Consider the following 24682-nt stretch of genomic DNA (forward strand, 5'->3'; position numbering starts at 1 on the left):
CTTAGCATTTAGTCAAAAACCCCTCATTTTAAAGATGTGGAAAATGAGGCCCAGAGACAAATAACTTGTCCAATGTCACATAGCTTCTCAGTGGAAGAGCCAGGGTTCAAGCCAAATTCTTTTGACTGCAGGGCCAATGCTGTTTACACAACAGATCACGTCTCTAAACTGGCATCTCTTTTCCTATAGGCACCACGGCTATCAGCTGCAGTACATGGAGGGTCCGTGGAATGAAACAGAGATATCTCCTGGCTTCTTTCTACAAGGTTTCTCTGAATTCCCTCACCTACAGCCTTTCCTCTTTGTGCTCCTGTTAGTCGTACACTTGGCCACCCTGAGTGGAAACCTGGTCATCCTTGTGTCTGTGGCCTCAGTTGCCAGTCGCCCCCCAATGTTGCTCTTCCTGTGCCAGCTGTCAGCTATTGAGCTCTGCTATACATTGGTAGTAGTGCCTCGCTGCCTAGCTGACCTGGCCAGGGGCCAAAACCGGGGCAGCCCCATCTCGTTTGTGGGCTGTGCAGTGCAAATGCAGATGTTTGTGGCCCTTGGAGGAGCCGAGTGTTTCCTACTAGCAGCCATGGCCTATGACCGCTATGTGGCCATCTGCCACCCTCTGCGCTACCCAGCCATGATGACTACGGGACTCTGTGGGAGGCTGGCTATAAGCTGCTGCCTTGGGGGACTGGTGGTCTCCCTGTTTCTCACAGTGGCGATCTTTCGAATGCCTTTCTGTGGCTCCCACTTGTTGATTCACTTCTTCTGTGATGTCACTGCCCTGCTGCACCTTGCCTGTACCCGCAGCTATGTGGAGGAACTGCCTTTTCTTGGGGCCTGCATTGTGCTGTTATTGGTGCCCTCTTTCCTGATCCTGACTTCCTACGGCGCCATTGTGGGTGCCCTGAGACGCCTGCATTCATCTGGGGGCCGCAGGAAGGCTGCATCCACTTGTGCCTCCCACCTGGCAGTGACTCTGCTGCACTATGGCTGTGCCACCTTCATGTATGCACGACCCAAGACCAGTTATGCCCCAAAGCGGGACCGGACACTGGCACTTGTCTATACCAATGTGACACCCCTACTTTACCCACTCATCTACAGTTTCCGTAATCGGGAAGTCACCACAGCCATACACAGGGTACTGAGGTTGAAAGGAGATGGCCACTCCCTGGTTACTAGGTGACCCACCTCCTCCAACCCTAAAGACAAGCAGTGGAGCCTAGGGTGGGAGAGGTGGGGTTCAATAGAAAGCAAGATGTTATCCCTCTTCCCATCTTATTCTGTCATTTAGGCACCAGCATCTAGTGTTCAGAACTGAGAAAGGAATGAATTCAATTCTCTGAATCCTCAGTCCTAACCCCCTCATGCTAATGGACAGACCCAAGCCCTGACTAAAGATATCTCATCACATAAAGAAATAGGACACTTACACATGAGAAATACTTACAAAGTCCAAAATGTGCAAAAGAATTTAGCTCAGACTCACTGTCCTCCTGCTGAGGCGATGTGGGGAGAGGGGCGCAGGGTTTGGGAGTGAAGGAAGATTAGGATAGACAGAATGAGGTGAGATGAATGAGCACAGCTTTTCTGGAGGAGGTAAGTTTTCTGAGTTAGATTTTTGGATATGAAACTGATGAATATGAACTGGTCTTGAAGTCATTAAAGCCTCACCTTGGAACTGAATGACAGATGCACTTTATTTGGTATTTGCCATCAAAAGCTGAAAACTGTCACAGTGAGAGGACCTACCTTACAGTCCGATGCATTTTCCCTTCCTTGGAGTTCTGTGCCATCACTCCTGGGGCTGAGAGGGACTGAATCCAGTTGTTCTGAGATTTCATTGCCCGTTGCTTATTCACATTTGCTAAATTTACCTAATAGTGGAGGGAGGAATTGGTCCTGCCAGATATATGCTAAAATAGGATTCTGTTAGGGACAGAGAAGAATGGACTGAGCCCAGTACAGCACTGAGTTCCTTAGTGCACCTCTCTCTGTTTCAGCCAGCTGCCTTTGATCCCCTACTGAAAATGCCTAACAGGGCTAAACTCTTAACAGGTGATCCTGAGTTGAATTCCACTCTGATCACACATTTTGCTTGGTCCTGATTACAAGGCTCTGGGTCTATGATGAGGGAAAGTAGCCCAGAAGAGCAGAATAGTTTAAAAGAAAGAAGACTGGATTTGAAGTGAGAGCACCCAGGTTTATATCCACATGCTAGTTGTGTGACCTTGGACAAGTCACAGCCTCCTGTAAAAATGTCTATAAAATGAGTGAGCTGGGCTGAATGATTTCTCAGGTCCCTTACAGCTTTAAATCTGTGATCCCTTGCTCCTGAGGCCACAGCAACAAGAGGTCTTGGAACTAGTTCATTTTCTGAGGACCATGAATCTCACAGTATCTCTCTTTATCTGACAATATTGACAGGTTCAATTTCTGCTTGCCAAGGAATAGGTCCAACACACAAACTTGAAGCCAGAAACTATGAATACACAGAAATAAAGTAACTGGGTCGGAAAGGCTCCAGAGATATGTACTGAGGCGAACAATGAGGATAAGAATCAGGGAACCTTTTAAAAAATGTATTTATTCTGTTTAGTTAAAAGAATTGATTAGAAAGTGTTATATGCTACATCATAAGTTTAAGAATATTGTTTCAGGCATGCAGCTCTCTGGCCTTATGCTACCCATTATGGACCCCAGATTGTGCTCCTAAGGAGATATTCAAGCAGTATATCCAATGAATATTCCAAGAAGCAGAACAGGATAAGTCAAAAATTGGCAGAAAAATAGACCAAATTATTACCATTCCACAAACTGGTGTTTATTATCCTTACATTTTAAATGAATTTTCTTCAAAATCTCAGGAATTTCTTGGCCCAGTCACTTGTCAATATCATGGATACGTTTTCATTGTATTTAGACCCAAAGTTACAAAGTTTAAGGGTTAACATGGAGTCTTAATAAATACCAAAAAGACATCAATAACCAATGGGGTTAAGCCTAGTGTTGCAATCAGATCTGTACAAATGAATTTAGATTTCTGGGAAAATAAAGGGCATATTGAGGTAATGTATTTTTTTAGCAAGATTAATATTTTCTGATAAAAGCATATTCTGATAAATATTTCAAAGTAAACAAGAAAAGGTTACTATCACATTCTAATCTGTAAGGCCATTACAAGGAGGAATGCCAGATATGGATGGCAAGACTCCAATGTAACCACTGCTTCAACTGCAGATAGCAGCTGCCCTCAATACTTGCCAGGAAGGTAAAAAACCTAATCTAATCCACTGTAACCAAGCTTCTACCTGCCTATACCTTCTTCTTCCCAAGACTTTATCTCCTTACCATAGCTGTCCTTCTGTTAGCTTTTGATGGTATGCAAGAGTAGTCTGGAAACTAGACTCAACTATACAAAATAATAGGGGGAAATGATATATATCTTCAAAAAATCTTTGTGGGAAAATACAGAAAATGTATGCACAGTGCTTAACTAAGCAGCAATTATAGAAATAGAAATTAAATAGAAATTCTTCAAAGTGCTGATCAGTTTCAATTCAATGTACCTTGAAAGTTCACAAACTGGTGCCATTGATCAAAACTAAATCAAGTGGGGGCAAAGGGGGTGGAGATCAAGAATCTAAGACATGGTTTCAGTTCTCTACTGAAGAAAAAAACTATCAAACTCTATATCTCATCATGTTATATTTAGCTATAATGGACTTTAAAAAGTACAGTGCAGTGGAACACCAGAATACAGATTTTCAGAAATGCAATGTAAAGGTTAAAAGAGGTACCTCACTTTCTAACACAAGGTACCATTTTTTTAATCTAGGGATACCGAGGAAGGAAAGTTCAGGAAAAAAAAATCAGATTATAGCTTTATTTATTCAGAGAAGAAATGAACATAGGCCAAAATAATTAAGGTAGATTTTCTGGACAAGGGAAACTCAAGCTACACTTTGAATGATATCTAACTTAGATACACAAGGAATTAGAATAGAATTCAAAGCTTTATAAAATAAATGTAAACATTTCCAATTAGAATTCAGATCCATATTTTGACCCATTAAAGGTCAGGTGTTTTGGTTTAGTGTGGTTTTTTGAAGGGAACATTGGGAATGAGAGAGGAAGGGAGAAGAGAAGGAAAAGAAAAGTGGAAAGAAGGAGACACACAAAGTAATGACATATGGTAAGATGGGAAAAGGAGAAAAGAAAGAAATATTTAGACATGTATGCAGCAAGGAAACAGGTGGGAAAGAAAGATTATACATACACATGTATTTATATAATATATATAGGGAGATTATGTAATATTAGTATATAATAATAGAATGATCATTATATTGCTATATAATAAATATACATATATGTGGAGAGAGACAAAGAGCAAGAGAGAGAGAGAGAGAGAGAGAGAGAGAGAGAGAGAGAGAGAGAGAGAGAGAGAGAGAGATGGAGACCCAGTGGGAAGTAGTTGAAGCAAATAGATCTTACCACACCCTGCTAATTAACTTAAGCTATAAATTTCAAAATGCTGTTACCTCTTCATTATCATTATAAATACTAATTAGCTAATTCAACACTAGTCACAACTCTTCAAATTCCCTTCAAATGTTCTCTTTGAATATGAATAAGGTAAGAACAGTCACTCATCAAAGGAAAAGTTATTCTCTGGGATGCAAAAGCAGTATTTAGTGAAGTATTACCCAGAAACAATGCATGAAATTTGTTAGTAGACACACACACACACACACACACACACACACACACACACACACACACAGAAACACACACACACTGTCTCCTATTCAGACCATATCTGGAGGGCTGTGTTTAATTCTGGAAGTAATCTCAATAAAGCTTTGACAAACTGATGAGATGCCAGAGAAGAATGATCAAGAGGTTGCTAGGACAAAGAATTGTGACACGTGAGAATAGGTTGAAGGAACTGGGGATGTTAAGCTATTTGGCTGGGAGAACAGAACACAATGAAATTTCCTAACAATTAGATCTGCCACCAAGGAGGAATGGACAGTCTTGGAAGTTAGCACGATCTCATCAGTGGAGTTTTTCCAGGTAGAGGCTAGATGACCGATCACTGATTGAAAATGTTGTAGAGAGTATTCCTTCCTCTTTTCTTACTGGTTGGAATAGATGGCCTCCACCAGAAATTGCCTCCAACCAATATTCTGTGATCAAGTGCAACTCAAAATCAAGACCCTTGGGACATAGGCAAGTAGACCTCAAACAAACAAATAAAATAACATCTAAGGTTCATATATCTAAATGACATCCTCTTTTATGTCACATCAATTCAGTGACATTGTGAAATTTAAAATCTTTTTTTTAAAATACATTTTATGTATTGCATTAACTATTTCCCAATTACTGTATTTCCCCATGCATAAGACACACTTTAATTTTGGGGCCTGAAATTTGAAAAAAAAATGTATCACATAAAGTTATTGAACTCAAGTTTTATTCATCTGCTTATAGCTTTCAGGCATTTTTTTGGGCAAGTCTGGTGCATGTACTCATGCTTAGTCCATTCTGTTTCATGAACCTGAAGCACCAATTGTGTCCTCCTTTGAAATCAATAACTTCTTTTTCATCAGTAATTCTTCTTGCCTCATGCTGAACTATCTTTGTGGACACAGGAATTCCAATTGCCCTTTACTCTTCACTCCATTCCCTCTCTAAATCAGGCCATTTTGCTGACTTGCCTTTCATGGCCTTCTTCTGCCATGGCATTTTCAGTAGGGTTTCTTCTTCCTGTAGCCACTCTCGAATTGTTTTCTCATCTGAAGGAGGTCCAAACTTAAGTTCAGCAGTACAATTTCCATTCTCTTTTGCAAACTGGATCACTTTTAACTTGAATTCAGCCCTGTAAGAAAATCTTTTCTGAGCCATTTCTGGGCAGAACGTGGCAAAATGTAACCTAATATGCCAGTAACAAATGTGAAACAATGAGCGCAAAGACAACAAGTGTGAAAAAGCGGGAAATGCAAGTAAAAAAATCTACAACCACTATATAAGATGCACCCAGTTTTTAGACCCTAAATTTTTAACAAAAAAAAGCATGCATCTTATACATGGGGAAATATGGTACATAGAAGAAATTTTTAACATTATCTTTTTAAAAATTTGTGTTCCACATTATTTCCCTTTCTCAACCCCACCCCAATTCCCGCCTTTACCCCATTGAGAATGCAAGTGATAAGATCTTGGAAAGCTAATATCTTAAAAGGTCCTAGGCATAAAGGTTCCTTCCCTTAAAGGCAGCTGGTGGAGTAGTGGATAGAGTGATGAACTTGGATTCAGAAAGACTCATCTTCCTGGAGTTCAAATCTGATCTCAGACACTTACTAGCTATGTGACCTTGGACAAGTCACTAAACCCCACTTACCTCAGTTTCCTCATCTATAAAATGAGCTGGAGAAGGAAATGGCAAGCCATTCCAATATCTTTGCCAAGAAAACCCCAAATGGGGTCCCAGAGAGTCAGACATGACTAAAACAACTTGGCAGTAACAAAGGGTGCTAGGCATATAGTCCCTTCTTTGACAGAGCAAGTTTTTAGTGATATATTTCCATCCAGAAAATGCAATTATTCACTTGTCATCAACACAATAACATTTCATATTTATACAGCACTTTAAGATTTACAAAAAGGATACATTCACCTCCAACTTTATAAAATCACATCCCAAATGAATTCTAGAATGGCAGAAGCAGATAAAAGAAAGAGTGAAACAATCTTCTAGGTCAAGAAAACTTGGGAGGTCAACAGGAAATGTCTGTCTAATTCAGGTAAAAGGGAACTGTGGTCCAGGACAGGAAGCTTCCTGGCAAGCCAACAGGAGACCCTGCTCCAGGAAGCCATCAAGAGGAACTGAACCTAAGTGTGGCATGAGCAGGCAGACACCAGTGCCAGGACCACCCCCCTCTACCATGTGCCTCAGTGCAGCCCCAAGCAAACAAGAAAATGACAGCACTGGGACCCCCTGCCCCTATGTACCTCAGCATAGCCAGGAAAACAGGCACACACCAGTGTGAGGACTCCCTTCCCCATATGTCTCAGCACATGGGCAGATGCCAGTACTAGAATCCTACCATGTGCCTCAGGTCAGCACCAGTTAAGTTGCCAAGCGAGTATGGTCTCCAGAAGTGCAAGTGAACACCCATTCCAACCCTCAGTACAGCACCAGACACAAGGGAACCCATGGACCTCACAATAACACAGTAAAGCACCAGGCAAATAGCCATGACTTGCAGCCCCCAGCACAAGTACACTTAGGACAGTGCCCCTGAAAAGCTAGGAGCAGAGCTTAAATTTAAAAGTAAGGGGGGAAACTGGAAAATGAAAAAGAAAGAAAGAAAAAAAACAAAAAGAAAAAAAATAGATCATAAAAAGTTATAATGTTGACAGGGTAGATCAAGACACAAACTCAGAAGACAACAACAATGTCAAAACACTTATAAGCAAAGCCCCCAAAGAAAAATGGGAACTGGTCTCAAGTCCAGAAAGAACTCATGGAAGAGGTCAAAAAGGAGTTTAAAAGTCAAATAAGAACGTGAAAGAAAATTGGGAAAAGGAATGAGAGTGATGCAAAAGAAGCATGGAAAAAGAGTCAACAACTTGGAAAAAAAAAGAAAACAACTCACTAAAAGTAGAATTAGCCAAATAGAAAAGGAAGGAGAAAAGCTAATTGAGGGGGGAAAAGACTGAAGAGAAGAATCAAGCAAAATCATAAGAATGAAAAAAAGAAGAAAATGTAAAATCCCTCTTTGGAAAAAAACTGACCTGGAAAATAGATCCTGGAGAGGTAATTTAAGAGAAATTGAACTATCTGAAAGTCACAATCAAAAGGAAGACCTGGACATCATACATCAAGTAATAATCATAGAAAAGTGCCCTGATATCCTAGAACCAGAGGACAAAATAGATGTTGAAACAATCCACTGATTGCCCCCTGGAAGAAGATCCCAAAATGAAAGCTCCAGGGAACATTGGATATTAAGTAAGGAGGGAGAGAGGGAGGGAGAGTGAAAGAAAGGAGTGTAGATTGGAGGAGGTGGTAGGAAGAAGCAAAACACTGGTAAGAAGGGAAAGGGAGGACAAAAAAGGAAAAAGAGGATGATTGTAAATACACAGTAATCATAACTATGAATGTGAATGGCATGAACTCTCCATTGAAATGGAAAGGGACAGCAGAGTATATCCTACAACATGTTGTTTACAAGAAACATGCTTGAAGCCTAGAGACACACACGGAATAAAGGTAAAGGGCTGGAGCAGAATATACAATATTTCCACTGAAGTAAAAAGAAAGAGCAGGAGTAGAAATGATGATCTCAAAGCAAAAGAAAAAAATGGATCTAATTAAAAGAGATAAGGAAGGAAACTACATCTTACTAAAAAGTACCATGGAAAATGAAGCAATGCCAATACTAAACATATATGCACCAAGCGTTACAGGCTTCAGATTCTTAAAAGAGGAGTTAAGTGAGGTATAGTAGAAAATAGACAGTGGAAAATAGACAGTTCCAGGGAGGTTCTCAGCTGTGCCCTATCAGAACTTGATAAATTCCACAAAAAAATAAATAAGAAGCTAAGTAGTGAATAGAATCTTAGAAAAGTTATATATGATAGAGAACTAGAGAAAATTGAATATGGATACAAAGGAATATAACTTTTCTCAGTGGTACATGGTACCTACACAAAAACAGACCATGTATTGACATGAAAACTTCACAATCAAATGTAGAGAGACAAAAATATATTATATGTAATCTTTTCAGATAATAATACAATAAAAGTTATATTCAACAAAGGGCAGTGGAAAGATAGATTAAATATTAATTGGCAACTTAATAATCTTATCCTAAAGAATAAGTGGGTCAAAGAATAAATCATAGAAACAATCAATCCCATCAAAGATAACGAGAACAATAAAACAACATATCGAAACTTATGGGATGCAGGAGAAGGAGAAATCTTATGGGATGCAAGATAGGAGAAAATGTATTTCTCTAAATTCTTACATAAATAAAATACAGAAAGAGCACATCAATTAATTGGACATGCAACTAAAAAAAACTAAAAAAGAACAAATTTTAAATACCAATTGAGCACCAAATTCGAAAGTCTGAAATCCAAAGGTGAAATTAATAAAATTAAAAGAAAACTATTAATCTAGTAAATAAAACTAGTAGATGGTTTGTTTGGGTTTTTTTTTTTGGTTGGGGGAGGGGAACCAATAAGAGATAAGCCTTTGGTTAATTTGAAGTAAGGTTGACAGGACGGATCTGTAGGTGGGGAAAGGGCCCAGGCTGTAGAGTTGCACCAGACCGTGCCAAAGCTAAAGCAGCTGTGGAAACCAGCCAGTGATCCAGGCTGGGAGAAAGCTGGGTGCACGAAACTGGCAGAGATCCCCAAGCCTCCCAGCACAGGACAGGAGTCTGTTGAAGAGAAGAGAGGCAGCAGCACAGCACCAGCAGCTGTGAGACACCTACTCCTGAGCCTTGCAACCCAAAGGTTTGAAACTCACCTTCTTGAACTTCCAGGAGTCATAATGCCCAGGTAAATGGCTCTCATCCCTCCCTCCTTGACCCAGAGAATACCTTGGGAAAAACCCTGGAATAGAGGAGCCAGAAGTGGGGCTTCAGTAGCCAGACAGTGGGAATTCCTGACTCCCAGAAGGGTGGAGCCAGCAAGGGTCAACACCAGGAACCCAGACATGCCTTTGCATAGCCAGGGGAATTGGCAGACACTATCACAGATCATGGCTGAGACCACCCATGCTGGAGAGAAGTCCCAGGGGAAGAGGAGACTTCTGGCAGCCAGACAACACCTCCCCCACATCTCAGGAAACCAGAGGCCATAACACACAAAGCCAGTAACTAGGCTCACAATTCCCAGAACAAGAAACATGAGACAAAGCTCCCTGAAACCCGAAAGCAGAAATCCACTTTAAAGTCAGGAAAAAGCTAACCGACATGAAGAAGAACACAAAAAACCTGAGGACCAGCAATTCTTTTTATGGAGACAGGGAAGATCAAAACACCAATTTGGAAGAGGACAGCATTGACACTACACCCACATCTGATACCTCAAAAGGGAATGTCCACTGGTCTCCAGCCCAAAAAGCATTACTGGAAGAGCTAAAGGAGGATATTAAAAACAAAATTAGGGAGGTAAAAGAAAAAATGGAACACTAATTACTGATGAGAAGAAATTTTTAAAAAGTAAAATTGGAGAAATGGCTGAGGAGACTCAGAATGTAATTCAAGAAAATGACATCATGAAAGGTAAAATCAACCAATTGGAAAAGGATACTCAAAAGCAAAATGAAGACAGCAATTCATTAAAAATTAGAATTGAGCAAGTGGAAGCTAATGACTATGAGGCATCAAGAAGTAGTCAAACAAAATGTAAAGAATGAAAAAAATAGAAGAAAACATGAAATATCTGATTGGAAAAACAACTGACCTGGAAAATAGATTGAAGAGAGACAATTTAAGAATTATTGGTCTACCAGAAAGACACAATGAAAAAAAGAGCCTGGGCAGTGTCTTCCAAGAAATCTTCAAGGAAAGCTGTGCTGAGGGGGAAATAGTCATCTAAAGAACCCACCAATCACCCCCTGAATGAGATCCTAAATTGAAAACTCTAAGAAATATTATAGCCAAACTTCAGAATTATCAAGTCAAGGAGAAAATACTGCAAGTAGCCAAAAAGATACAATTCAAACATTGTAGAACTATAGTCAGGATCATGAAGGATTTTTCAGCTTCTACATTAAATGACAGGAGAAATTGGAATATGATATTCTAAAAGGCAAAGGAGCTTGGACAATAACCAAGGATTAACTACCTCACAAAATTGAGCAAAATTTTTCAGTCAAGGAGATGGACATTCAATGAAATAAGGGAATTCCAGACCATCCTGATGAAAAGGCTAGAGCTCAATGGAAAATTTGATCTTCAAATACAAAACTCAAGAGAGAAATAAAAAAGTAAACAGAGGGGAAAAAACCCCACAAACCTTGTTAATCAATAAGGGTGAATTGTTTACATCCTTATATAGGATTATATTGATTTATATATGTCTATATGTATATATATATATTTCAATCTTGAGAACAGTACAGCCATTATGACAATTGAAAGGGATATACATAGACAGTTGGTGTCAGTATAAAATAACTGAAATAATGATAAAAAACATAATTAAGAGATGTAAAGGGAAGGTTCCGGGAGAAGAGGTAAGGAGGTAGTAGAAAAGGGTAAATTACATTACACGAAGAGGCACAAAACCATATTATAGTAGAGGGAAAGAAGGGAGGGAGAAAAGTAGTATTTGAGTTTCACTCTGATTGGATTTGATTCAAGAAGAGAATAATAAACTCTGATAAGTACAGAAATCAAACTTGTCCTACAGGCAGTAGAGGGGAAAGGGGAAAGAAAAGAGGGGTGGTCAGAAGGGAGGGAAGAAGTAGCAAGGGGAAAAGGGTAAGATAAGGGAGGGGAGTCAAGAGGGAGGGTAAACTGAGGAAGGTGGTGGTCAAAAGCAAAACTCTTTTGAGGAGTAGAAGGGAGAAGGGAGAAATAAAAGCATAAACAGGGGGAAACAGGATGGAGAAAAAGACACAGATAGATTCCACAATACTCAAATTGTTTCTTTCTGGCTGCTTCCAATATTTTCTCCTTGAACTGGGAACTCTGAAATTTGGTTACAATATTCTTAGTAGTTTTTCTTTTGGGATCTTTTTCAAGAGGTGATTGGTGGATTCTTTTGATTTCTGTTTTACTCTCTGGTTCTAGAATATCAGGGAAGTTTTCCTTGATAATTTCTTGAAAGATGATGTCTAGGCTCTTTTTGTGATCATGGCTTTCAGGTAGTCCAATAATTTTTAAATTATCTCTCCTGGATCTATTTTCTAGGTCAGTGGTTTTTCCAATGAGATATTTCACATTGTCTTCTATTTTTTCATTCTTTTGGTTCTGTTTTCTAATTTCTTGATTTCTCATAAAGTCATTAGCTTCCATTTGCTCCATTCTAATTTTTAAGGAACTATTTTCTTCAGTAGTCTTTTGGACCTCCTTTTCCATTTGACCAATTCTGCTTTTTAAGGCATTATTCTCCTCATTGGCTTTTTGGACCTCTTTTGCCATTTGGGTTAGTCTATTTTTTAAGATGTTATTTTCTCCAGTACTTTTGGGGTCTCAAGCTGTTGACTCATTTTTCATTATTTTCCTGCATCACTCTCAGTTCTCTTCCCAATTTTCCTCTACCTCTCTTACTTGATTTTCAACTACCTTTTTGAGCTCTTCCATGGCCTGACACCAATTCATTCTTTTCTTGGAGGCTTTGGATGTAGGAGCTTTGATTTTGTTGTACTCTTCCAGTTGTATGTTTTGATCTTCTTTGTCAGCAAAGTAAGATTCTACAGTCTGATCTTTTTTTTACTCTGTTTGGTCATTTTCCCAGGCAACTATTTGACTTTTGAGCTCTTTGTCAAGGTAGGACTCTGCCCTCAGAATGTAGAGTGCTCTGTCCCAAGTTTCAGGAATTTTGTGCAGCTATTTTCAGAGATACTTTTAGATGTTCAGTTCATCTAAGGTGGTATGATCAAAGGAGAGGTATTTTCTCCTCTCCTGGCCTGCGAATGACCACCAGCACTCTTTCTACCTTGGAACTGTGTAACAATGCTGCTTGCTGCTACTGTGGCTGTGTAAGACCACCTATGCCATCACACAGAAGGGCTGCCAGCATAGGTTCTTTGATCTGCTTTTCTAAGGAGAGAAACTTTAAAGGGTTAACAACCTTACTTTAATTAAACATACATATACCATTCACTTAGTTCAGCGGGGAAAGCCAGCACCCTGAATTTCAGAGAGAATACAAACAAATTGCAAGCAGAAATAATATAAACAGAGCAAACACACACAGAAATCAACAGATAGGTCTCTAGCTATCCTACCAGGGAATTACATAGTTACCAGAGAGAAAGGCACCAACATCTGGGTTTTCAAAGCTGGCAGGAGGGGGCTCCAACAGCTACCCAAGGTCTCGTCTGGCCATAGCACCAGCACTCTTCCAATGAGTGTGCCCCCAAAAGTAAAATGCTAATCTCTGAGTATATATACACTTCTTCTGGGTCAAAGGGCGTCACAACCTTGTGACTTAAAACCATATGTACTAGGCCTTCCCTTGAACTAAGCAGGTCATCAAAGACTCCCAATTCAATCAGAGATTCCTTAGTGCTGAGAAGCACTCCAAAATAAAGACAACAAAAAGTCCACTTTCTTGCCATTACATTTGAAAGGCAAGACTCATCAAAGGTACTTGTTTACCTCAGTGCGGAGAAGCACTCCAACTTTACCTGCCCCATTCAAACAAAGGTAAGACTCATTAAAGGCACTTTATGGCCTTAGCATTCCAAAAGAGAAAACTGGCAAAAAAGTCCAACCCTAATTACCATAACAAACTGTGAGGAGGATTCCCTCTCCACAGATGCCACATGTTCTGCCATGTCAACACTCCTCTCATCCTAGAACTGTGACACATAGCCAACAGGGCAAAGCAAGGGAAACCTGCCTCAGCACCAGCAAAGAGATCCCTGCAATTCCCATCTGATCAGCTGCTCAATCCCCCACCATCTGTGGGCATGGAGCTCTGGAAGTAGCCACTGCTACTGCTGCCACTGCTGTTGCCACCTCCATAGCCCTGGAACTAGGGCCAGACTGTGCTCTTCTCTCACCCAATTCCAACAGAGTTTCCCCATGAACCTTCTACTTTGTCTTTGGCATTTGTGGTTTGAGAAGTCTGGAAACCACCACAGCTGCCAGTGATTCAATCCCCTGAGGCCTGCTCTGGCCAAATTTGTGCTGGTACAGCCCATGCTGGACTGTGCTCTGCTCCTAGCCTGGTATGATAGACCCTTCCTGTTGGCTTTCCAGGTTGTCTTGGGTTGGAGATTCGTTTCACTCTGTTATTTTGTGGGTTCTGAGCTCAAGAATTTGTTTAGAGTCATTTTTACAAGTATTTGAAGAGGTTTGGGGGAGAACTCAAGTATGTCCCTGCTTTTACTCTGCCATGTTGACTCTGCCCCAGAAGTAATCTCTCACAAGAATACTTAAAGTGACACTTAGACCTCCAGTGCCTCTTCCAATTCAACTCCTCAACAGAGCTGTTCCATGACCTGATCTCTGAAGAAGTCTTGATCTTAATCCCTTATAGACAAATTCTTTAATTCAATTTATGTTGCCTGTTGACCCAAAGTATGCTGTGAGAAGACTTTGCCATTAGAGTGGGAAAAATCTCATTTGCCTTTTCTCAGTTAGGTCCCATGTTGATGAAGCTTTCTGCTACACAAGCAGGAAGAGAATGTTTATCACATCCTACCTTATGGCATACTTATTTATTTCTATGTGGTACATTTCCCTGACTGTCCCCCATGCCTCAAATGTTCTTCCTCCTCCACTCTGCATCCTGGATTCCCTGGCTTCCTTCAGGTTTACCTAACATCCTACCTTCTGTTAGACGCCTTTCCCAATCTCCCTTCATTCTAGTTGCTTCCCTCTTTGGGTTATTTCCAATTTTCCTATAGACAAATTGGAAATAATTTGTATTCAATTATTTGTAGATAATTGTTTCCATGTTGTTTCCCTCCTTAGACTTTGAGGTCCTTGAAAACAAGGACTTTCTTTTGCCTTTCTTTTTATCCTCAGCAGTTAATGCAGTGCCTACTGTACAGTAGGCACTTAATAAACGCTTACTGACTAACTGACCCCATATGCTCTATAGCTGCCCTTTGTGGAAAACCACAATCATTGCAGGTTCAAAATTGTGGGTGAGCCACAGGGCAATAGACTGACGCATCACAACTACAGGTAGACAGCAGACTATTACCAATAATGTCTGGTGCATGCAGAATCACTTAACTTCTCTGTGCCTCAGTTCCCTCTTCTGTAAAATGAGAGGTTTGGACTCAATAGTCTCTAAGGTCGCCTCCAGTTCTAAATGTATGATACTATAATCCTAAGAGGCCTAAGGAAATGCATGAAAGAAAAAGAGGTGGAATAATGATGAAGAAAGAGTAAGGAATAACTTACACAGCCACAGTACATTACTAGAATGCAGAAAATGTTAAAAAAAAAAAAAACTAAAGAGAAGTGTCCAGCTTCTATTTAGCATTTTGGGGAGGACATGGGCATGAATAGCACAGAAGGAGAAGGTATAGATGAATTACAATATGCACTGTGCTGAGGTGTGGGGGTGCCCACATCAATAAAATCATAGATCTATTCTCTCTACTAGACTCCAAACTCTTCTATAGCAAGGACCCTGATTTTTTCCTCTTTGTGTCCAGCACCTAGCATGTAGTATATAATCACCAACTTTTACTGAATTACAATTAAATTGAATGATTCTTTACTGCCTCCTTTTCTTCAGCTTTCTCCCTAGCTTCCTAGGTACTGTCCTTTCTTGATGATGAATACAAGAAACCTTTTCTTTTACCTAAAGACTAGGCAACTACACTCCAGCTTACCTAATCTGTTCTTTCTCATGCTCATATTATTTTCTTTCTTATTCTTTTTTATTTTTAATTTATGGAATAAAACTAGCATTTTCATAATACAGTACAATAAAAAAGCTGGTTGCACATAAAATTGCAAATCTATCATACACAACTTGCTATTCCTATGAAATACACAAAATTTTCATATAAATTTTTTTACTTCCTCCTCCCTTGACCCCCCCCAGAGTAGAAATGACACCATTAGACACAAAGAGGTATAAGTATAGGTGTACACACACACACACACACACACACACACACGTATGTATATACACATATATGTGTGTACATATATATGTGTGTGTATACACATTCTATATAAATGTGTGTGTATAAAATTATTCTATACATATTTCTATTTATCAATTCTTTCTCTAGATAGAGATGTCTTTTTTCATGTGCCTTTAATAGCAAATTTAGGTATTTATAATAGTAAAAATAACTTATTCACTCAAAATTGTTCTTGAAATAATATTGCTGTTACTTTATAAAAGGTTCTCTTGGCTCTGTTCATTTCATTTTTCCATTATTCCATGCAAGTCATTCCACCTTTTTGTAAAATCATGGAGCTCGTGATTTCTTATAGTACAGTAGTATTCCATCCTTTATATACCAAAACCTGTTCAGCCATTCCCCAACTGATGGCCATCCCTGCAACGTCCAGTTCTTTGCCAGCACAAAGAGATCTTCTATAGATATTTTAGAACATATTAGTTATTTTCCTTTTTCCCCAATCATTGTTGGAAATAGACCTTCTACTGATATTGCCGGTTCAAAAGATATAACTTTAATAACTCTTTGGGAATAATTTCAGATTGCTCTCCAAACTGCTTGTATCATTTCACATTTACACCAACAATGAATTAGTGTCCCAATTTTTCCACATGCTCTCCAACATGTCACTTTCTCTTCCGAACATTTTAGCCAATATGGTAGGTATAAAATTATATCTCAAGGTTGTTTTAATCTACATTTCTCTAATCAATAATGATTTAGAGCATTTTTTCACATGGCCATAAATTATTTGGATTTCTTCACTGGAAAGTTGTTTGTTTATATCCTTTGACCTTTTACTAATTGGGGAATGACTTGTATTCTTAAAGATTTGACAAAGTTCTTTACATATTTTAATATGAGACTTTTATCTGATAAACTCGCTATAAAAATTTCTTTTCCCTAATTTTCTGCTTCCCTTCTGATCTTGGCTACTTTTGCTTTATTTGTATAAAAACTTTTTAATTTAATGTAGTCAAAATAATCCATCTTACATCCAGCTTTGCTTTCTATCTCTTACCTATTCATAAGTCTAATAAGTAAAGTTTCCACATTCTTCTAATTTTCTTGCAAATCTCTCTTGCTATCTAGGTCTTGCATCCATTTTGACCTGATCTTGGTAAATGCTATAAGATATTTGTCCATGCCCAGTTTCTGCCATACTGCTTTCCAGCTTTCTCAATTTTTTAACAAATATTGAATTTTATCCCAAAATCTTGTCATTATACTTGTCAAATAAAAGGTTATTATGTTTATTTGCTGCTGTAAATCAAATGCTTCCTCTGTTGTATTAATCTACCTTTCTATTTATTGGCCAATACCAGATAGTTCTGATAATTACTGACATAATATAGCTTAAGATCTGGTACTGTTAAAATTCCTTCCTTTACATTTTTTTAATTATTTCCTTTTATATTCTTGACTTTTTGTTTTTCCAAAATGAATTTAATTTTTTTTCTAATTCAGTAAAAAGAAATTTGGTGACTTAATTGGGATGGCATTAAATATAAAAATTAGTTTGGGTAAAATTTTCATTTTTATTGTATTGGCCCTGCCAACCCATGAATAATTAATATTTCTCCAAGTATTTAAATCTGATTTTCTTTGTATAGTTTTTTTTATAATTTTGTTTATGTAGTTCCTGAGTTTGTTTTGGCAGGTATTTTATCCTGTCTAGAGTTATTTTAGATGGAGAATCAGTTATTACCTCTTCTGGGAGAGTTCTATTAGTGATCTATGGGAATGCTGATGATTTATATAGATTTTCTTTATATCCTGCTAATTTGCCCAAGTTATTAATTGTTTCAACTGTTTAGTTGTGTCTTTAGGATTTTCAAGTACATCATCATATCATCTGCAAAAAAAGATTCTTTTATTAACTCATCTTTTCTTCTAATTCATTCTTTTTCTTTTTTCTTATTTTACTGCTATTGCTAGGATTTCTTTTTTAAAAAGTTTCTCTTGGTTCCATCCCCTCTTTCCTACAGTTCAAAATAGCCTCATGACAGAGCTATTCACATATATTTCCACAAGAACTTTAGCACTTCCCACTAGTTATATGGATATCCAGATGCTTGATCATTTTTCCTCCCTCTCAACACTCTTTTCCCATGCAAAGAGGAAAGGCTCAGAACTATGCCATTCAGATGCTACATATTTGAGGATTACCTCCTAACCATCCCAAGTTATCATTGCATAGGAGATGAGCAGTACAAATTAGGGCTGCATAACCTCTTGTGCCAGCTACATAGGAAGAATACCTGCCCCTACACAGGGCCCTAGTACTTTGTCCCACATACCCATAACCCAAAACTCTTTTTCTCACACTAAACACAGAATCAGCTCTGAGAGTCCACACAGACATCCTCACATTCAATCCCTCATATTCTACTGCTTCTTTGTTCACACTCAACATTAACTCTAACATCCATCCTAAATATATGCTGGGGCTAGCATTTCAGTCACCATGCCAAACTATAGCATAGATTCCTTATTACAATTTTACATATATCCCAGGATTGTCCAGTGCTTTGAAAGGCTTTGTGGGAGTCTCTTCTCTGCCATTGGCTATAGCCCCCACTAATTTTGTTCTTTCAATCTTAGGTTCCAACTATCACAATTTCATTTAACCACTTAACACTCATATTAGCTTTTACACAAGAGTATTGACTTCAATGGTATAAAAAGAAAAACTATATAAACATTTCTCCTAATACCTCAAAACCATAGTCTTCTATATACCATTCACTCTCTAAGGAGGAGAGGGGGATTAGCTTCACAATTTAACTCAGTTTCTACATAACATTAGTCCCACCAAATTCAATTCCAATCTCTCCCCTGACACACTCCCACATATGTCCAGGGACTCTGACTTTTCAGGGATTCCCTACTGGGTTGGCTACAACATCTGGCAGGAAATGAAATAGACTAAGAGCCAAAGCCTGTATTTTGGTCCATATGTCCTAGAAAAAGGGCAAGGTAGACCTCAGATCCTTCCCTATTTATTGCATGGTGTCACCAGGTCTAAGTAAAGGAGTCTTTCATTCCTGGATGCCATCAAAAAGACAGAGACTTTCAGTCAAAGAGTTTTAAAGACACAAAAAGTTCTGACTTTGCAATGAACAGAAAGAGGCTTCTCCCAACTGCATGGTAGGCCAGTGAAAAATGTCCAGAATGCCCCTTTTTGCACCTGTCCTCCTTTTTCCCAGAAGCAGGTCCTTAGCATCTATATCACTAAGGCAAGGTTCACAATATCGATGGTGACCATGAATATGCCTGTATAGTTCAGAATTGCAAAGCATAAGAGACTCTCTGTATAGAAGACAGAAGAAGTAAAACATTTATTCAGGCACCGGAGGATCAAATCCCAAAATGAATAATTCCAATTCAACATAGCAACAATTGTATCCCAAAACCAGTAAATCCGTTTCAATGTAACAGCAAGGAAATTAAAACACAGTATCATAGCAAGGAGCCAAGCCATGCTGTAACCTTCCCCTCTGCTAGGGCCTTCCTGTAAAAACTCACTCATGAATCCTAACTGTCTGCTTGCCTCTCCTCCCAAAGTTTGGAAAGCCCTTGCAGTTCTCAGAGCCCTTTGTCAGTTCTCTCTTCTTCTCAAAGTTCTTTCTTCTTCACAGCTCTCTCAACTCCACAGCTCCCTAGTCTGAGCTTAATGACTACTCACAGGGTATATATACTCTGTTAGGCCTGGGGCTTAGCACTTAATAACAAAAGGGCCTGCCTACAAGCAAGCCTCTCCTAATCAAGCTTCCCTTAACTAGCTCCACCTGAGACCTATTGAATGGGTGGGGAAGATGGTGCCACCATCTAAGGTGATCTGGATATGTACCAAATTCTTTTACATTATGATATTCAATGTCAAAAAGAATCTCAATAATTCCTTAAGAGGTCATTAACACCGGTGAACAATGGCAGGATTTCTGCATCTTTCCTCTACTATTGTTCACTTTCCCCCTCCCAGTTTAGACCTCAGATTTACCATTGTCTTCCAAGCAGTCATCTACTGTTAACCCCTCAGAATTAACTTGGGGGGGGGGGGTTTGAGGGTTTTTTCATTTTACACTTATGATTTTGTTGGTGTAGGCAATATCTGATAAGGAAACTACCTGACCATTACAGATAAATTTGTGCCCTGAAATTGAGGATCTTAGAAAAATTCATAGAGCACTGAGTCCTTGAATGACTTGCCCAGGCTCATCTAGCCAGTACATGTCAGAGAAAGGACTTAATTCCAAGTCTTCTTGACTTTGAGGCCATCTCTCTATCCACTGTACCACATTTGGCTCACTCCAAAACCACTCTTTCACCCTAAAAATCAAATGTAGTTTTTCTAAGCTGATCAGTCAAAATTCATAACATCTATAGATCATCATCATCATTACAGGAAGCTGGATAGCACAACTGATAGGGCAATAGGCTTGGAGTCAGGAAGACCTGATTTTAAATCCAGCCCAAGACATTTACTAGTTTTGTGATCCTGAGCAAGTTACAACCTCTACCTACCTTAGTTTCCACATCCATAAAGTGAGGATAATACTTGTACCTGCCTCACAGGGTTGTGGTAAGGATGAAATGAGCTAATATTTGCAAAGTACTCAGCAAAACCTTAAAGTACTATACAAATACTTGAGATTATTATTGTGAACCTTCATATGCAGCTTTATTGTTCCCAAATCGTTTAACGTATATCGTCACTTGATGCCTTTGTGTTCATAGCCATAATATTACTTTCTGTATTTTCTATGTAAATTATTACTTAAATGTTAACAATCTGTTGGATATATGATAAATCAGAGGACTAGGGAAAGCTTCGCTAGACAAGGGAGAAAAATAGGTTGAAACCTAATAGAGCATAGACTTCTTAGACAGGGAGAGAAAAACCTGAGCCAAAACTGGGCTGGACTTAAGTCAATAGAAGCATTCTATCCAACAATAATAATGACATTTAACATTGATTTTTTAGTTCACAGCTTTCAAAGTAGTTTCCAACCAATAATTCTTGTTATGGGATTAAGAGGGAGTATGAGGACCATGGTAGACATTATGATTGGAATTTCTTAAGCTGTATGAAGCTGAACTTTGTATCTGTTTTTTTTTTTTGTGACTAGAAATGCCTCCATATATTTGGTAGCTCTACTGTCAAACTCCCCTGATAATCTATCCTTTTTAGATCCTCTGCATTGCCTTGGGTGGGCTGCCTAGATTCTCTGTGTCTTGGCTACAGAGCTTCTCACAAATGGATTTATTCTGTGTCCAGATAGGCCCCTAACACAAAAAAGCATTTATTATTTAATAGTAGTTTGGTTTCACATAAGATATCTGACCTGAAGGTATAATAGAATCAGAGAATCTTCACTTCTAAGGAATACTTTAAAGGTCATGAAGTTCAATATCTTCTACCCCAACTAGAATCCTTCCTTTAATATCCCTGGCAGGTAACCATGAATTCTCTAGTTAAGTATTTTCAGCAATGGATAACATAATATTTTTAGGGTCTCTAGCTGTTAGGAAATGCTTGGTTATTATGTTTAGCTAGAAATGGTCTTCCTACAACTTTCACATATTGGCCATAGGGCTAACATCTTAACCACACAGAATACCTAAACTTTTCCCAGAAGAAGACTCATCAAACATTTGAAGATATTTATCATATCCCATTTAATCTTCTTGATCATTCCCATGAGAGAGCATAGTTTTGAGTGTCCTTATAATGTGTTTGTTCATTCATTCATTCATTCATTCATTCATTCATTCTAAAATTATCTAGTAAACAGCTGCTGGGTGCCAAAAAGGATGTGTACTGTGTAATTAAGGCGTGGCCCCTACACTCATGGAGTTTTCATTCTAGAAGAAGGATGTGGCCTATGCACAAGTAACCATAACCAGAAATATAACAGGAGAAGTACATAAGAAAACCACAAAGTGATCTTATTAGAGATCCAAGAAGGGGAAAATCATTTCTGATTTTATTACATATATGCATGATTTATATGAGTTTTCATAATTACATAATATATAAATTGCAACCTACCTTTTGTAATTTCATTCCTCTCATTCTAACTGCATAAGACTGTGAATTCTTTGAGAGCAAGGACTGTTGTGCCTTTCTTTTTGTCCCCAGCACTTAACATAGTGCTTCATACCAAGTAACTGCTTAATAAATGGTTCTTGACTTGATCTATGCTGTTGTGATATAGCTGTCAAAACCAATGGTTGGGCAAAATAGATAGTTTCTTTCATGTTTCCATGAAATACAATATCACCTTTCTCTGGGCCCTTAATTTGTCAGAGTTCTCCTTTAAAATGTAATACTCAGAACTAAATAAAATACTAGATTTACCATCTGACAAGGATAAAATACTGTGAAACTAATTGGATTCAGTTTTCTGAAAACCAAACACCTACTACCATTGCTTATTTATATTGAGCTTTGTAATCCAGTAAAACTACTTTCTTTTAAGTGAAGGACCTCTGAATTCCAGTATTTCAAATATGAAAGGCCCTTAGACACAATTGCTCCAATCCTGTTTTAGGGATACTAAAATATATGACACAGTCTATCCTGTAACAGTAATAGTTAAGTAACAAATTATATAAGAGATTATAAAGAGGATTTTTGTGAATTCCTAGGTTGTCAGGTTGAATTATCCAAATTTCAAAGTGATGAGAACTTTTCTATTTATAGGTTTCTACATCCTTGGGTTTGTTTGTGTTTTTTTTTTTCTTTTCTGATAGCAAGGGGAAGGCGGCTGCACAAAGTAGCACATCTAGACACAAGTTTCATGTGTTTTTTTATCTACATCCCCCAGATGGTTGCATTTGAGTTCAAGGTGTGAGTAGCTTCTGAGCCAAGATGTTAGGGAAAACTCAAGGAAAGGCTTGCAGAAGGTGAAAAGGAGAGAAATGAGAATAGATTCCAGGCACTGCACCGTGACAAAGTGGGTGCAGCCTATAGAATCAATTGCAGTATGTTTCAAAGGGATCTCTAGTTGATATTCGGAGACACTCTTCTGCGTGTTATGGCGAGAGAGAATTAACTTGGAACTATGCCAAGATGCCAGCCTTCCCAAGATTGTCTCCTTCAGTAAAATGACGTAGGAAGTACCTCAGCAGTGTTGACAATGCTTTTTCATCAACAACATAAATTTGAACTGATGCATTGTTCCTGCTAGGTTGGGAAGCAGAGATTCAGGGAGATGAGGAGGGTTAGGAGTAACAAGAGACATTTGGTAGGGCAGCCATGTGATATAAATGCCAAGAGTGTGATTGCTTAAGTCAGTGTCTTCAATTTATATTTCTACCCTGTTTTCACTCAATGCTTCTTACTAATGATTTTCATGGGTCACCCATGGTATGATCTGCCAAAGAATACACCGGATGGAAACTAGAAGCAGTGATTTCATTACCTACAACTTACACCTACCTACAACCTAAAAAGTGGTGAGGATTTCTAGAATATTATGAAGTTCACTACAACAGAAGAGCCCTGGGGCCAGAATCAGGGAGGCCTGTGTTCAAATGCAACCTCAGGTACTTACTGACCTTGTGCAACATTGGGCAAGTCATTTAACCTCTGCTTGCCTCAGGTTCCTCAATCATAATATGGGGATAATAATAGTACCTGAAGGTAATTCCAGGATTGTTGTGAGGGTCAAATCAGACAGTATTTGGAAGACATGTTGTATAGTCCCTGCCAGACAGAAGGTGCTATGTAAATGCTTTTATTATTATCACTATTATTATTATAATTCTACAGTTGGATAAGTATTTAACTATGGAAGTAATATCACTATGGGTGGGAGTATCACAAGTAAACTGTGCCATTGCCTTTATGGCTGATATTGAAATTGGAAGACTTGGTCCGGAAAGTCAAGTGAGTCATATCTAAATTCATTCTTGATGTACTCTGGAATGAAGTTGCCATTCTTGTCTAGGGAAAGAAGAGAGCAGAAGCAATGATTGGCCATTCCACGCCAAGTGGATGATAGCACAATCGGGTTAGACCTTAGTCTATGATAGTTTGAAGTTTCAGACCACATAAACTGAAAATAAATCATATTCTTATCTATACATCTCTATTTTATCCCATTAAATTATTTCTGTTTTTTGTATGGGTTCCCCCCTTCATTAACATATGCTAACACACATTCAAACATATATATATATATATATATATATATATATATATATATATATATGTATATATATATACATATATATATGTATATACATGTATGAATGTATTTGTGATATGAAAGATAAGGAGATGAGGAAAAGAAAATGGGTAGGAAGAAAGAGCACCCAGAGGTTATTGCAGGGGTATAGACCTGGTAATAATTCTTTGGAGGTGGCAGATCTCTGAACTCAGAAAGTCAAGGCAGCTCAGGGTCCAAGAAGGTCCAGGAGCCTTGGTGAATGTAGTAAAGAACATAAAGTGAAAGAAACTTCATGAAGGCAAGATGCACCTGAGTGACTTTGAAAGGCAGAGCTGGTGTCCTGAGCAGTGGATTCTTGGTCACACAGTCATGGAATTAGAAGAGACCTCAGTGGCCACCTAGTCCAATTCATTGTCCCAACTAGAATCCCCTCTAGAAAATACCTGACAAAATCTAGCTTTTTCTTGAAGAGTTCCAGTGAAGGGAAACCTCACCAAGCAGACTATTCCCTTTAGATAGTTGTAATGGTTTGGAAGTTATTGTGTCCATCAACCCTAAATTACACTTTTTGCAACTTCTACACATAATGCCTAGTTCATAGGCTCCTGTATCTAGACCTAAAGGGACCACAAAGGCATCTAATCCA

At 38.6% G+C, this 24682-nt stretch overlaps 1 protein-coding gene across 1 annotated transcript; it reads left to right on the plus strand.

The window, feature by feature from the left end:
* The first annotated feature begins 214 nt into the window (after positions 1–214).
* On the plus strand, positions 215–1180 carry LOC118850976 (olfactory receptor 10AC1-like). Its single transcript, XM_036760578.1, has one exon. It carries the CDS (start codon positions 215–217, stop codon positions 1178–1180), a length of 966 nt encoding a protein of 321 aa, XP_036616473.1.
* Positions 1181–24682: the final 23502 nt, after the last annotated feature.

The sequence above is a fragment of the Trichosurus vulpecula genome, chromosome 5, assembly GCF_011100635.1.
Source record: "Trichosurus vulpecula isolate mTriVul1 chromosome 5, mTriVul1.pri, whole genome shotgun sequence".
Classification (NCBI taxonomy): Eukaryota; Metazoa; Chordata; class Mammalia; order Diprotodontia; family Phalangeridae; genus Trichosurus; species Trichosurus vulpecula.

Excerpts from the sequence above, each read along its gene's own strand:
- LOC118850976 (XM_036760578.1), top strand. The coding sequence starts at position 215 with ATGGAGGGTCCGTGGAATGAAACAGAGATATCTCCTGGCTTCTTTCTA.